Genomic DNA, 14,830 nt, shown 5'->3' with positions numbered 1-14,830 from the left:
ACGCGCCGTATCCAGATGCCACTTGACAGCAATGAGTGCCTGTGTCGCATGCTGTGGCCCTCTTGCGCGGCCATGCTTTCGTGTGTTCGTACTTATAGTGGACGGCCCTGTACATTGGCATCAGAAGGTGAGAATACTTGTAAAAAGAAAAAAAGAAATGACCAGCGACTCTCCAGTCTACGGCCGAAAGCAGTGCTGAGCTGGGTTCGGACAACCAGCAAATGCGCGGCCCGCTAGCTGCCGGTAAATACACGCTGGGCACCAGGGTACATGTGTGCATGTTACAAAGGCAGCTGAAATTATTGAGCATCTTTATTGTAGTGCTTTATTGGCTCAAAAGGCATTTCAACCCAATAACATTTATAAACCATGTGTAGCAGACTGGTAGTTGAGTTAACTGGTAAAGTTTTCCTTCAGTTTCTGACTTGCAGGTTTTAAGCATATTTGGCACTTCAACAGGAATGGAAGTTCAGTCTGACCACACACCTTCACATTGCGTGTTTGGTGTCCTGTTTGAAGGGCTAAGTGTGCTTCATGTGGATACCCCTTGTTCTCCAAGATGCAGTGCCTTTTATTTCCTCCTCTGTTCTTAGTCTGTCTAGGTGATGTCTGTTCATTTGCCCATCATTTCCGCATTCAATGCATGAGCATTATAGGGGCCATGTCGAGAATAAGTGTCCATCAACTGAATTTAACTTTTTCACATAAGGGGTTGTTTAAATTCTGCAGTTTTACGTTAGTGCACGAAAGTGGGTTAAATGTGAGAATTTGTTTTGCATTCTGTTTAAAGGGCACATTCTGTAAGGCATCAGCATAACTATTTTAGTCTGCTCAAGCCCTTATTTTGAAGTCATTACAGTCATTAAAGGTGCTCTGAGCCACCCCTTGGAGCATGGCAGATAAAGAATTATGTGTGAACACCTCACCTAAGTTGCACAGTTTTCACAAACTGAGCACTAAAGCAGGGCCTCTTTTATTTCTGGTTCCTCTGTTGCTGCCATCATTGCATCATAGAGGTGCCAAATATAGGAGGTGGGGGATCAATGCCCTGCACTAGCATGTGTCGCTGTTCAAGATACTAATAGTGAGAGCAAGGCTGCCACAGGCAACACTGACTGAATGTGGCCTTAGTTAGGGAGCGCTGCTTGTAGAGGCACACGGTGAGGGAAAATCAAGGAGAGAGATCAAATTGAAAGAAATGGCAGAGGCTTAAGTTTACACATTTAATTTCTCCGCTCGTGTCATGCATTTAGGAACAATTCTCATGGAACATCGCTTGCAAGACATCCAGCAGTCTTTAAGGATTTAAGGAAGTGTTACAGAGCTGCTAGCCACGAACCATTAAAGTTTTGGGCACAAATTAGAACCTCACAGCGATCGCTATTAAGCGCCCATTCCTTGGTTTCGCATTGACGTTGCAGTGTAGTAGTAGTAGTAGTAGTAGTAGTAGTAGTAGTAGTAGTAGTAGTAGTAGTAGTAGTAGTAGTAGTAGTAGTAGTAGTAGTAGTAGTAGTAGTAGTAGTAGTAGTAGTAGTAGTAGTAGTAGTAGTAGTAGTAGTAGTAGTAGTAGTAGTAGTAGTAGTAGTAGTAGTAGTAGTAGTAGTAGTAGTAGTAGTAGTAGTAGTAGTAGTAGTAGTAGTAGTAGTAGTAGTAGTAGTAGTAGTAGTAGTAGTAGTAGTAGTAGTAGTAGTAGTAGTAGTAGTAGTAGTAGTAGTAGTAGTAGTAGTAGTAGTAGTAGTAGTAGTAGTAGTAGTAGTAGTAGTAGTAGTAGTAGTAGTAGTAGTAGTAGTAGTAGTAGTAGTAGTAGTAGTAGTAGTAGTAGTAGTAGTAGTAGTAGTAGTAGTAGTAGTAGTAGTAGTAGTAGTAGTAGTAGTAGTAGTAGTAGTAGTAGTAGTAGTAGTAGTAGTAGTAGTAGTAGTAGTAGTAGTAGTAGTAGTAGTAGTAGTAGTAGTAGTAGTAGTAGTAGTAGTAGTAGTAGTAGTAGTAGTAGTAGTAGTAGTAGTAGTAGTAGTAGTAGTAGTAGTAGTAGTAGTAGTAGTAGTAGTAGTAGTAGTAGTAGTAGTAGTAGTAGTAGTAGTAGTAGTAGTAGTAGTAGTAGTAGTAGTAGTAGTAGTAGTAGTAGTAGTAGTAGTAGTAGTAGTAGTAGTAGTAGTAGTAGTAGTAGTAGTAGTAGTAGTAGTAGTAGTAGTAGTAGTAGTAGTAGTAGTAGTAGTAGTAGTAGTAGTAGTAGTAGTAGTAGTAGTAGTAGTAGTAGTAGTAGTAGTAGTAGTAGTAGTAGTAGTAGTAGTAGTAGTAGTAGTAGTAGTAGTAGTAGTAGTAGTAGTAGTAGTAGTAGTAGTAGTAGTAGTAGTAGTAGTAGTAGTAGTAGTAGTAGTAGTAGTAGTAGTAGTAGTAGTAGTAGTAGTAGTAGTAGTAGTAGTAGTAGTAGTAGTAGTAGTAGTAGTAGTAGTAGTAGTAGTAGTAGTAGTAGTAGTAGTAACCGTAGTGTGCATTGCCATGGAAACCACGGGGGGGGGGGGGGTACCGTGAAAGAAGGAGGGTATGAGGAGCAGAGGAATGCGTAAGCGGAGTGTATTTATCACGGGAACCATCTGGAGGGTGGTTACTGTGGAAGGAGGCAGGTGTGGTGAGAGCAAAGGAATGTGTAACTGGGGAGACTGGATGAATGTGCAACTGGAAGGTGGTTACCGTGGAAGGAGGAGGTGGGTTTCTGTGGGAACCACCCCGAAGGTAGTTACCATGGAAGGAGGGATAATATGGCGAGAGCAGAAAAATGTAGCACGGTCTGTCTGCAGCAGCTGCTGCAAACCCACGCCCAACGAGAGGCAGCGCCTGCAACAGCGGACTAGAGGGCAGTGCTAATTGAAGAATGAGTGTGTAAAAAACTAAAGAGTGCTGTATAACTATACACATTCGCATATCACTCTCAAATTATTTAGCTCAATTTACCGTGAAATAAAAATATTAGAACAGCTGTTGCTGAATCTTGCATAACACAGTGGTATCAGTGTGAGTTTTTTGTTGATGGTTTTACTGCTTGCAGATTTCGTTGGATTGTTTCTTGTTGACATATTTTTATGTGTGCCTATTGTACTGTGCAGATTGTAAAATAATAAATGTAATGAATTAATGATTGTACTTCCTCTTTGATAGCTCCTGTAGATACCCATGTGTTCAATTCCTCATATTAACGCATTAATATCAAACGCTTTAACTTATTAAAGTTAAAGCTACATTTTTATATTTTGTTTCATTGCATTAAAAAAATGTTTGGTGCTTACTTGGTGCAGTTCAAACGACCTAGTCCCACATCTCTGGCGAAGCATGGCCAGGCCATGCATCTGTTCATGCAATTAGCATTATTGTTTTCCAATAGAAGTGCCTGCATTTTTTGCATATGCATACCTGCCAACTCTTCCGATTTTCAGTAAAATGTATGAATTTTGACCCGTATCACGATTTTACGAATCTTGCCTGAAATATTACGGAATCTAATATTTATTTGCGATAAACGTTCAAAATTCTGTAAAAAAAAAAACACTGTTGCCAGTGGTAACCTTCTGCTGCCACGAGAGAGGGATATGTATGCCATCTGTGAAATGAGCAGCACCTGGAATACTGCAGAGCAAAACTTCGTCAATTCGAAAATAACCATTTATTCCTACTCCTCAGTCTCGGTTAATTCAGATAATCCGCGCTGCCGTCACAGTCCTGCCGAACGTCCCTGTAAGACTGTGGCGGCGGGGGCTCGTTTATTCGGACGCCCAGGGGCTGGCATCGGTCAATTCTGATGGGCTCCCAAAAAGTGGTGCCGTGTCGCGCTATGATGATGTGCACGACTAACCGATCGCCCAAACATTTGTCCCCAGGCCTGAACTGCATGTTACATTTCTTATTGGCGCCCCTCTAACATGCGCGCAACTGCAGGTGTTTTCAGGATCGACAGGCCCCCGCTGGTAGGCCGATAGAGAGTCTGGCCGAGTAGTTTCGTTTTTGGAGCTTCGCTGCCAGCCCGAAGGGTCGGTGGCTATCAGCTCCGCTTATCAGTCAGCCGAGCTATGCGCCGTTTAGAACGACGATTGCATTGTCGCGGACATTTTTGTATGCTTGTTTGTTTTTCGAAAGCATCTTAATGGCCACTGTGGCAAGACTGTGCATCAACTGCGAGCGGCCCTCAATTCAGTCCGCGTGATACTTGCGTTCTTCCAGCGTGCTGAAATTCCACGCTCGTCACGTGCGACGCCACGTGTGAAGAAGCTTCGGCGTTATCGCGTCGTGGACTGGCGACGAAACATGATGTTTAAGAAAAAAATTGTGTGCTGGCTTGGCTACCTCCCCCCCCTGGTCACCAGGGTTTTACGAATTTGAAAGCCCTGAGGTTGGCAGGTGTGCATATGTTCATGCAGTTAGTATTATTGTTTTGAAATATATAAGTGCTTGCATTTTTTGTTTTCTAAGCAATATATGCTCGGGCCATTAAAATATAACTACGTGACAGCCATTGAACATTGCAGTGACTTACTGTGTCAGCCATGGTTTATTCAACTGCAGTTGCTGTGGTATGTTATATTTTAAGCCAAGATTTGATTCTTGAGGTGCTTTCAATGAAAAAGCTTGTGCAGTCTTCAACTATACAGTAACAAGGTTCAATTGTATGTAATCCTAGTGTCTCAACACAAAGCATTATCATTGAAGCTTTTTATTTTTACCCATGCGTATGTTTTTATTAGCTCTAAGAGTGCGCAGGAAGGTGGCTAAGGTGACTAGTCTTATGACAAACTAAACTTGCTATACATTATTGAGCAGCTCAGTGAAGCGAGAACTTTCAAAAAGCAGCCATTTTTAAACATGCACACATAAAAAATGAACGCAGGACAGATAGTTAAGTGTTCAGCATGATTAAGGTCATTATAGCTTTCATTGTCAAGGTTTTCAAAAAAAGATTAACTGAAGGCAAAGGGACAACGCTTTATCTTGAAAGTGTGCAAGTGTGGTGATGTAATTAATCTAATGTGAGTTATGAAGTCTGTTGTTCAAGCATCTTATGGCAGTTTAATGTAGTGCACACATGCCTTTGCAAGAATGATGTACTACTTGTTCTTTTGAACATTTTCAATTTCTTGAGTGATTGCTTCTCTTTGTTTTTGAAATGTTCTTTACTATGCTTTTAATAGCGCGTCTCTTGACTAGAGCATGCCTGTTTATCTTAGACACACGTAATAAGTGACTGTCCAGTGCAGGAAGTGATAAAAAATACTTTTCTAACATTTACAGCATTACAGTATTGGTAACTTCACTAAAAAGACGCAGCATGCAGTTTCAGTAGTTGTTTGGGGCCCAGTTAAGCAGTTTTTAACATATATTTGTGGTTTTGTTCGTGGATTTTGCTTTCAAAATTCATTTGCATAGATGTTGAGGCCAATAAGTAGGACAGACTAAACAACTGTGGCATGCTCACAGGGATGGTTTTTTTTCAGCAGTCGGCACAGCAGAAGTGCTGTGTTAGTACCAAGTCTTCATCTGTGGATGCTGATCCTGGTGGAACAGCTGAGGAGGAAGAAGTTTGTGAGCTACCACCTCCAATGGAAATTCAGGATCATCTTTTTAAGCCTCAGCAGACTCCAGATTTCACTATTGACCCAGCAGTAAGTGTACAAAGTTCAAGCTTGGTGTCTGAGCACTGCCTTACTTTGCTATAAAACTTGCTTTCAGGAACCTGAAGAAAGGGCATTGGGTGGAGAACTTGAGGATACATCAAAAGAAAAGCAGGTATGACTTACAATTGGTCCGTACCAGTCACTGCTGTTTGCATCTGTTGATTACTACTCGTTCTTATGCCGGGCAGTGCCTTAGTAAAATCTCATGAGACCGGTAATGGTTTCTACACAGAAATTTTCGCTTATCAAAAAGCTTCAGGTCAAGAACTGATCACTTTGCTTCCTTTGCATCAGACTTGTACATAGCGCATTTCAAGTAATTTGTTACACTAATAAATCAATTTTCTTTGAATTCTGTAATGCATTGATTACTTTTTGTAAGATTCTCAGTAACCTTTTTTTTTCAGTAATTGATTATTAATCTGTTACATTTTTTTCCGAACACAAGTTGTAACCGGTGGTATAACTTCGGGAACCTATACTCTGTAACAAACACCGCTGTAGCATGGAATTCCGTAACATTAGAGCAACAATGGTCAAGCTGTGGAGAAGCTGCACGTGCGAAGATGTCCACATATGCAAGCCCAAGCAGCCTGAATTTGACCAGCCCTATGTTCCACACTTTGCGTTTCGTATTTCACTATGATGACACAACAGAATGTCATGTTTAGAGAGCTTTGCCTTTGTCTCCTGAGAGCGCAAGCAACGAAACACCACGCTTTGCGTAACTTCGAGGGATGTGCGAAGTCTTTATTGCACTTCCCTCCGGCGTGTACATAGAGATCCTGTTCAGAGTGGCTGCAAAAGCGTTCACAAGGAGAAAATGCAAAAGAAAACAGAGAAACAACTACAGGTGAAATTACCAACATATGTTCTGCAGCAGAGAATAGGTCAAGTGAGCTGCACCAGCTCACTCTCATCTGTGTATATTTGTGCTACGCTGATAAAAGATGGATGAACAATTATGTAATAGTAATCAGTTTCTTCTCTATAATTGTTCAGCTACATTTAATGGGCTGTAATTGACCACTGAAAAATTTGTTACAGTTCATACGAAGTAATTGTAATTGTAGTCATTTACTTATTATCTGTAATGTGTACAAGACTGCTTTACATACACTTTCTACTTTAGTCTTGTGGGGATGGTATGAGTCAAGGGATTGAAGAAAAGGTCCATTAAGGAGATGGCAGTCTGATCGCTGGTAGCCTGCTTATAGTGTCTAGATATTAACTGCACAGTAAATTCAGATGATAGAGGTGAGTTTTATTATTGCGCAGCTCATGTGGAACTAGAATATCCTTTGAAGTAAGCTTTTTTTTTTCTTGCCACAGCCACTATGTTGATGGCAATACAGGGTCTGTATAATATAACCATTCCTTCCTGAATATGTTCCATATTTGAACTTCCCGCCCTTCACTATTGGCTGAAGCAACACCAAACCCTGAGCTTCAGCCAATAACCGAAAGCCAACGTGGGGCATGCCATCACTTCAGCCAATGATGAAGGGCACGATATCCAAAATGGCATGGAATCTGTTTGGAAGTAGATATATTATACCACCCCAGCCTACGACGTGAGGCCACTACCAATATTTTAAGCATGAATGAAGCAGTAGCTTTTAGGTTTCCTGCCGAAATATTAGTTGTGGCAGTACTGAAATGTTTTCATTGTGATCAAGAAGAACTTGGCTAAAAGCTGCACTTTATGGGGAGCTAGTGTGCACAGTGGTTCATGCTTGGCGGCTCCCATTGTGGAGGGCAGATTTTCGCAGCTTTATAACAGCCAGTGTATCGCAGCCCATGTACATTATGTGGTCAGTTGGTCTTTTCATAAATTGTGGGAAGGTTTCAGGAATAAAGGACATGGGAGGCTTGTTCACATGTTGCTTGTAAGGGATCGGACGTCCCGCGCTGTCATTACCAGCTTCCCGGTGCGGCGCCCCTTTGAAACCTACCCCCCTCCCTTCGGTGGCAGGCGGCGGCGAAAGGGAGCACCCTTGACAGCGACGGCCGAGCGCTTTTGACCCCCACAGTGTTCGCGCCCCCTCGTCTCAGCAGACGCTAAATGCGGCATGACCTTGCGGCAAGCATTTCGTGGTAGTAGTAATGACAATGATCGTATCCTGATGGGACGTTGACAGAGCTAAGCCGCATATGCGCATGAGAACGCTAGTTCCCCTGGGAAGGTCAAAACAAGCAGGCAGGCAAGCGCAGCGGTAGCACCCCGCTGTAGTCCGATGACAGGGCTAATGGCAAAACATCGTTAAAAGTTGCCGACTGTCGACGAAATCAGTCGCACAGGCGGGCACGACGCGTGGTCGTTGCTTCCCTGCTCCCGAGAAGAGGGAAACCGAGGGCACATGTGGCCACGTTGTGTTGTTGTTTGCGCTTTTCCATAAGAGGAAACCGATTGCACATGTGGGCACAATTTGCGGTTGTTGTTTTGCGTTTCTTCTGAGGGAGAGGGTTTGATCAATACTGTGGAAGCATGGGGCGTGGCACTAAACCTGGTGGGCCAATCATTTCGAGAGTCCATCCCCGGAATTCCATTTCCTTATAGCAATTTTGATGTTATTTTCCTGCTATGCATTTTAGGGAGAGGGTTTTGAATCTGGCCGAGACTGGAAGGCGTGCCATGTGGCTTGCAAGCCAATCATGTGTTAGTTTGTCATGATTGGGTGGTGCAAGGGATGGGCCGGGCCTTTGGGTCTTTAAAACCAGGGCCCGGAGCCCTCGAAAGGGGTTCTGGACTACGGTCTGATGTTATGCATCTTCGGCTATGCCGAGAAGGGGCCTCCCCTAGTGGTAGCCAGTTCCACCTTTTTGTTGTTTAACCTTTTTGCCGCTTCTAATTTGTCTTTTGTGTATTCAACCTACTTGCAATGTAAATACTTGTGTATAATACAGTCAAGTCATACTTCCCTTAACACCTGCTTCCTGAGTCGTAGCAATACCGTCTCCGACTGAGCACCCCTGGCGCGAGAAAGCCTTCGGTCATCAAACCAAGTAACCGCCTCGGGCGGTGGGCACCTCTGGTGCGGCGAAGACATCGAACCTCGTAAGGTCAACCAGCAAAGGGGGCAGACCTTGCGGAAACGTTCACTGTGCTGATACCTATATGCTTAACCCTCTAGTTAAGTTTTTGAAGGGTAAACATGAATGCCTGCATTACTTGACATAGTTATCTTTTATTAGGATATTGGATGATTCCCCATTTATTAAGTTAGTGCATGAGGTTATTTAGGAACAGAGTAGCAGAAATGCAACCAAGTGCGACCAGGGGGGTTTGAGCACGTGCAAATACAGTAATGATGTAAATTTTATTTTTATGCTGTGCACAATAATTCACTGTACAACAGTCTTGCTCGGTAGACAAATCGACAGTATTCTTGGTGGAATTCTCCAGTTTAACAGATGTAAGATGATGCAGGAAACTTCAGATCGTTTTTTCTCACCTAGTATTGCAGACATTGAGTGGCTAAGTTATTTATGTGCAGGCACTGATCACTCAGGATGATGACTCTGAGACCACAACTTCACAAGAAGATCCACATGAAGGAAGCCTTGAAACGACAGTACCTGATGGCAGAGAAAGGGAGAAGTCCTTGCAAAAGCGCAGGTATGAGCATTGTTGAGGACGTAGTTTTTGTGTGAAACTCAGTTTTTGTATGTCAGTTCAACGTGCATATGGATTATGCTTAAGCACTGTGCTGAAAATATGTGCACAAGCAGTGAAGGAAGGCCGTCTATTATATATGTTTTGTAAGTTCCTGCTACATTTATAACGCACTATATTGTCAGTGTGAGAAGCTGCAAGAAGCTACATTAAATATACCACAAAACCCATTGGTGAAGCTTTACAGTTTTTTTCGGTACGTAAAGGTGACTGTGTGCACTAAGAAAATTGCATATGACATCTGCTGTATCCTTCTCTATTTACATCTCCGCAAATCACTGAATCATGTAAAACGAACATTCTGCCGCTGTAGCTCAATAGTTATGGTGCTTGTCTGCTGACCCAAAAGACGCGGGTTTGTTCCCGGCCACGGCGGTCCCATTTCTGTGGAGGCGAAATTCTAGAGGCCCTTGTGCTGTGCGATGTCAGTGCACGCTAAAGAACCCTAGGTGGTCAAAATTATGCATAGCCCTCCACTATGGCATCCCTCATAGCCTGAGTCACTTTAGGACATTAAACCCTATAAACCAGAAAACGAACAAAAGCAGAAGTTGGGTGGCGTTTTGTTACAGTATTTATCAAAAGATGATGGCACCATAGCGTTCTTCATTAAACTCAGTTTACTTCCCTTCATGCTAATGGCAGCCTTGGAAAGAGTGCAGATAACCCTGAGCACTTGAACTTGGTTGGCACTTCTAAAGTTGCTGTGTGCAATGGGTTCATGCAAGCCGACTGGGTGGCATGTGAAGCGAGTACTAGCACTTTTTGTTCTCATATCTCAGTAGCAGTTATTATTTAGTCATAGTAGCTAGTAGCACAGTCACACTGCTTTGCCATTTTGACAGCGCTTCACGTTAAAATAGTGGTGCACGTGGAAGTGCTCAACGAATTGTGGCAGGCAAATTGACATTATGCAAAGAAAAACATGAACAGGACTTTTCTATATTTGGTGGTGATACTCTGGATAAGTCTGTTAGTTTGTGCCCATCCTATCTGTGTGTCTTTCTTTGTGTCGTGTTTTTAGCAGAATTCCTTATGGCTTTACAAGTTTTTGCTTTTTTTTTTTCAGTACATAATTTTATAGCTTATCCAAGCCCTTGGTAAAAGTGACATACGTGAAATCTTGGGACACTATCGTTAAATCTAGCTACCATGCTTCATGTGCAGGAGAAGCAAAGGTGTTGGTACTGTAAGCATGTTCATAAATGGCTCCTAACAATAGTGCTGTGATATCTGCATATGTTTATTCTTGTTTTTGTTACACAATGACTAACATCAGATAAGATTGCTCGCTGGGAGTAACTGCTTATATGCTTTATTGCAGCTTTGTGTTGAAGGAACTTGTTGATACAGAGCAGCAGTATGTGACAGACCTTGGCTATATTGTGGAGGTACAGCACCACTCCTGTTTCCTTCTTTTCTAATTATTTTTGCCCCATTATTTTTTTGTACATTGTGACTTTAGTAAAACTGCAACTGCAATCGAGAGTGCCTTTTCACATGTTCAATGTTCCAGGGATACATGGCTGTGATGCAGAAAGGGGAAGTGCCAATGCCTGAAGATTTGAAAAATGGAAAGGACAAAATTATATTTGGAAATATAGAAGCTATCTATGAGTGGCACAGGGAGTAAGCACTCTTTTCTAGCATCTTGTTCCAGTAGAATGTGTTGTGACCAAGTTGTGCTGTTTGTTGCATAACACATTTTTTTTCTCTTCAACTTTGCAGCCTGTTTTTAGCAGAGTTAGAAAAATGCCTAGAAGAGCCAGAACGTCTCGGTTTACTGTTCCGGCGTTATGAAAGGAGGCTCAACATGTATGTCGTATACTGTCAGAACAAACCCAAGTCCGAATACATAGTTTCTGAATACATCGATACTTATTTTGAAGTAAGTACCCTTTTTTTGTGCATGGTTGTGGTGGCAATGTTTTCGTGGAAATGTTTTTGGCTCACCAGAAAGCTTGGTCTCCAGAAATGTGTGGCAACGTGACCGCACTGTTCTTACAAAGCCTGCCCTGCGTGCACCCTCGTTCATGTTGATGTGGTTGCGCAAAATATGAGTGAACATTTTTTTTTTTAATCTGGGTAAAAAGCTTCAGGGTGCACAAATTATCACTGACACAAATTGCACAAGTCAGCACAGTATTTTATCATCATAATACACATGGAAATGTAAATGCTAATAAAATAATAAAAACTTTTTTTTGAAAGGAAAGCTGTGGTACATTTAACCGTATTCTGGTAAAATGTTTGGTCGCTGTCAATCCCTTCAAATTATTATGGAACATAGTACCAGCGCAAGAAAAAAGAATGAAGGGAGAAGAAAGAACACGAACGACAAACGTACCATGTTCCATAATAATGCAAACCAACTAGCCCAGCTGTCTACCCTTAGTGACCTTCAAATTAAATGAGATCATGTGACAATGTCCTGCATGTGGCACATATTTTTATTTACGAATTGAGCCTCACACTGTTCACTACTTATGTTTGCGTTTCAGGAAATTCGTCAAAAGTTGGGGCACAAGTTGCAACTGCCCGATTTGCTCATCAAGCCAGTTCAGCGCATCATGAAGTATCAACTCCTTCTTAAGGTAAGCGTATATAAGTAGAAGCTGCTGTACCTGATCCACTTTTGGTTGTTTTTTAGTGCAGTTGCACCACTAGGCGCATTGTCCGATTTTGGGCATACATACATACGTACATCCCTGAAGCCTGCTTTGTGGCAGGCAGCCCACCTGCTTACCAGGTTGTGGGCAACTTGTCAGGTCTGTACACCTGGCAGGCTTTCACCTGGGTGAAGACTTTGAAGGTAAATTCCTTCAGGGTAAAGGTCTTTACGTCAATGGCCTTTAGGTCAAATGCCTTTAGCATGTAAGGACCTTAAGTGCCCACTGTAACTAGTGCTACTGCACGATATTCCGTGCTAAGCCATGCTAAACGGTCTGCTGATTCTTGACACTACAGTGTATACAGCTCGTTCGGTTGAAAAGCCGTCGGCGTAGTAGTGGTCGGCTCTGCATATCGGAAATAATATAGGGCTGCATAAAAAGAATCCTGTCATGGTAATCTGTGGTTTTAGGGATTGATGATTGATTGGTGTGTGATAGGCGATGATGAGTTAATGAAGTTATGATAATCGGTTAAAGAAATTAAAAAATTGTAAAAGGGGGTTCAAAGGTGTCAAAATGCTCAGAATGAAAAAGCCAATGCTTGATGATGGTAATTAAGAAAATTTAGTGTTTAATTGATCAGTTAAATAGTTTAAACAATTGAAAACGATGAAAAATGCATTCAAAGGTGATTCGAACAGGCAAGGCATTGCGCCAAACAGGCAATGGCATTCCGTCGACTCCCTGGCAGCGCTGCAGCATGCTGTCACAGTCCACTCTTAAAGGCGAAGCTTAGGCATCCTCCAATTTTTGTTATTTCATTGAATGGTGCCTTGGGGCATAAAAGGAAAGAACCATATGAAAGGGAACAGGTTTGCAGAATGAATGAAGTCAGTCTATCTCTTTGGGGAAGTGAGTACATATACTTTTTGCTTGTTCTTTTTTTTTTAACTTGTAGGATATACTGAAATACACCGAAAGGGCTCAGTTACATAAGGAGGCAGAAGATCTCCGAAAAGCTGTGCATATTATGCATGTGGTTCCAAAGGCTGCCAATGACATGATGAATGTGGGAAGGCTGCAAGGCTTTGACGTAAGTGCCCCTTGTCTTCCTTGTCATGGTGTGTCGCTATTGACGTGTTGCTACTTCAGATTGGCGCACTTTTTCCTCTCCAGGGCAAGATCACTGCCCAGGGTAAGCTGCTCCTTCAGGGGCTTCTTTTAGTGAGTGAGCCGTCAACGGGTGCCAAGTTTCGGGAGCGTCAGGTGTTCCTCTTCGAGCAGATCATCATTTTAAGTGAAGCAGTTGGTGCAAAAACACCATTTTCGAATCAGGCATACATCTACAAGAACCATTTGCAGGTCAGTACTGCCTTCTTCAGAATATAGTAAAGGATCATTAGTTAGTGATGGGTGAAGTGACCTCAAAACATCACAAGTGATGTGTCTTGGCTTCTTTTGGATTTGCATGTTTTGTTAAACTTGCTTGCTAGTTTGGTTACAAGGGTAGCATGAACATGCTTTGTTTTACTAAAACTGTTTGAATTGTCGTAACACCTTATCAAGCATCATGAGTACAGTGCCTACTTTGTGAAAACTGGCTTGATGTATTGCACGAGTTATGTGCGGTTTTCTTTCTGCGATCATTAAATGTCGATGGGTACCACAAGTTGTACCTAAATTGTTCCTTGACAACTAAGCTACAGCAACGGCTGCCCAATCTTCTGCTTTCAGGGTTATTTATGTGCAGTGTTACACCACACATAAATATCCCCAAAAGCAGAAGATAGCACAGCCGTCGCCGTAGCTCAGCTCATTTTGTATAGAACACAGGACGCGAAATTCGGAGGTCATGCGTTTGGATCCCTCCAGTGGCATGTGGTTGTTTTTGTTTTGCTTTCTAATCAGTTATCTTTAAAATAATTACCCTATTAATCTCCCATTCATGAACACCGCAAATTTAAACATCCCCCATGTTCCTTGGCTTTGTTGACTGGTGGCTTCCATCATGTATGTCATAACGAGCCCCTCTTTTCCTTTCCCTTGTTCGACCAAAACTGCTGTTTATTTTGTGAGACTCGTGCTGTGCAGGTCTTTCTACACTCTCTAAAAGTAAACACCAAACTTTTTTGGCACCCAGGTAAACAAGATGTCACTCAATGAGCATTCTGAAGATGGTGACCCACTCAAGTTCACACTGTGTTCCAAGGACCCACATCAGGAAGGCGTCTCTTTCGTCATTCAGACGCCTTCAATGGAAGCTCGCAACAAATGGGTCTCAAATATTAGGGCCATACTGGAAACCCAGTTGGACTTTCTGCGAGGTAAGGCTTCCTCCAGTTTTTATTCTATCATTACCTGGCACAATGGCTCAGTGGCTACAGTATGCTACTGAGCACAAAGTTGCAGTTTCGAACATGGCCGCATTTAGATGGAGGCAGAACGCAAAACTGTAATGTACTGGGATTTTGGGGGCTGTGAAAGAACCCAAGGCAGGTGAAATTTTTTCTGAAGCTCTTGCTATAGCATACATCATGGCTCTGAGTGCAGCTTTGGCTCTTGAAAGTCAACTGTTTAAATTATTTAAAGGGATGCCGAGGGCGACTCCATCCAATCACTTTTCTCAATAAAAATTGATTCTCTGGCTCCTTCTGGCGATGTTGACGTTCGTAAAGCAGCAAAAACGAATTTATCGCCGAGGAAATTGGGTTTAAAAATCTTCCTGCCAGTCGACAAAAACTCGTGACGTCCTTGCTGAAAACGACGGGTTGCCACTGTTTTGAATTGAATGGTGATATAGGGCAGCTGCTGGAATCCACACCCAAAATTCAGTGCTGGCGCATGCAATTTACCTGTGAAATTGGCCGGTGATGGCAACACCTGTA

The 14,830-nt window shown here is 42.4% G+C and overlaps 1 protein-coding gene across 1 annotated transcript in view; it reads left to right on the top strand.

Annotated features, from left to right (window-relative positions):
- The window catches only part of LOC144113091 (kalirin-like), a gene marked incomplete in the record, with an annotated part of 253,434 nt that overhangs the window by 187,166 nt on the left and 51,438 nt on the right, over positions 1–14,830 (top strand). Inside the window, 10 exon segments of the mRNA XM_077646013.1 lie at positions 5,478–5,645; positions 5,713–5,769; positions 9,155–9,276; positions 10,658–10,724; positions 10,850–10,962; positions 11,062–11,221; positions 11,835–11,927; positions 12,904–13,038; positions 13,122–13,307; positions 14,086–14,269. Of these exon segments, the coding sequence (XP_077502139.1) occupies positions 5,478–5,645; positions 5,713–5,769; positions 9,155–9,276; positions 10,658–10,724; positions 10,850–10,962; positions 11,062–11,221; positions 11,835–11,927; positions 12,904–13,038; positions 13,122–13,307; positions 14,086–14,269 (1,285 nt within the window).

This window comes from Amblyomma americanum, chromosome 1 (assembly GCF_052857255.1).
Source record: "Amblyomma americanum isolate KBUSLIRL-KWMA chromosome 1, ASM5285725v1, whole genome shotgun sequence".
In the NCBI taxonomy this organism is placed as follows: domain Eukaryota; kingdom Metazoa; phylum Arthropoda; class Arachnida; order Ixodida; family Ixodidae; genus Amblyomma; species Amblyomma americanum.
The sequence above is the reverse complement of the archived record's forward strand: the minus strand, read 5'-3'. Positions and strand labels throughout refer to the sequence as shown.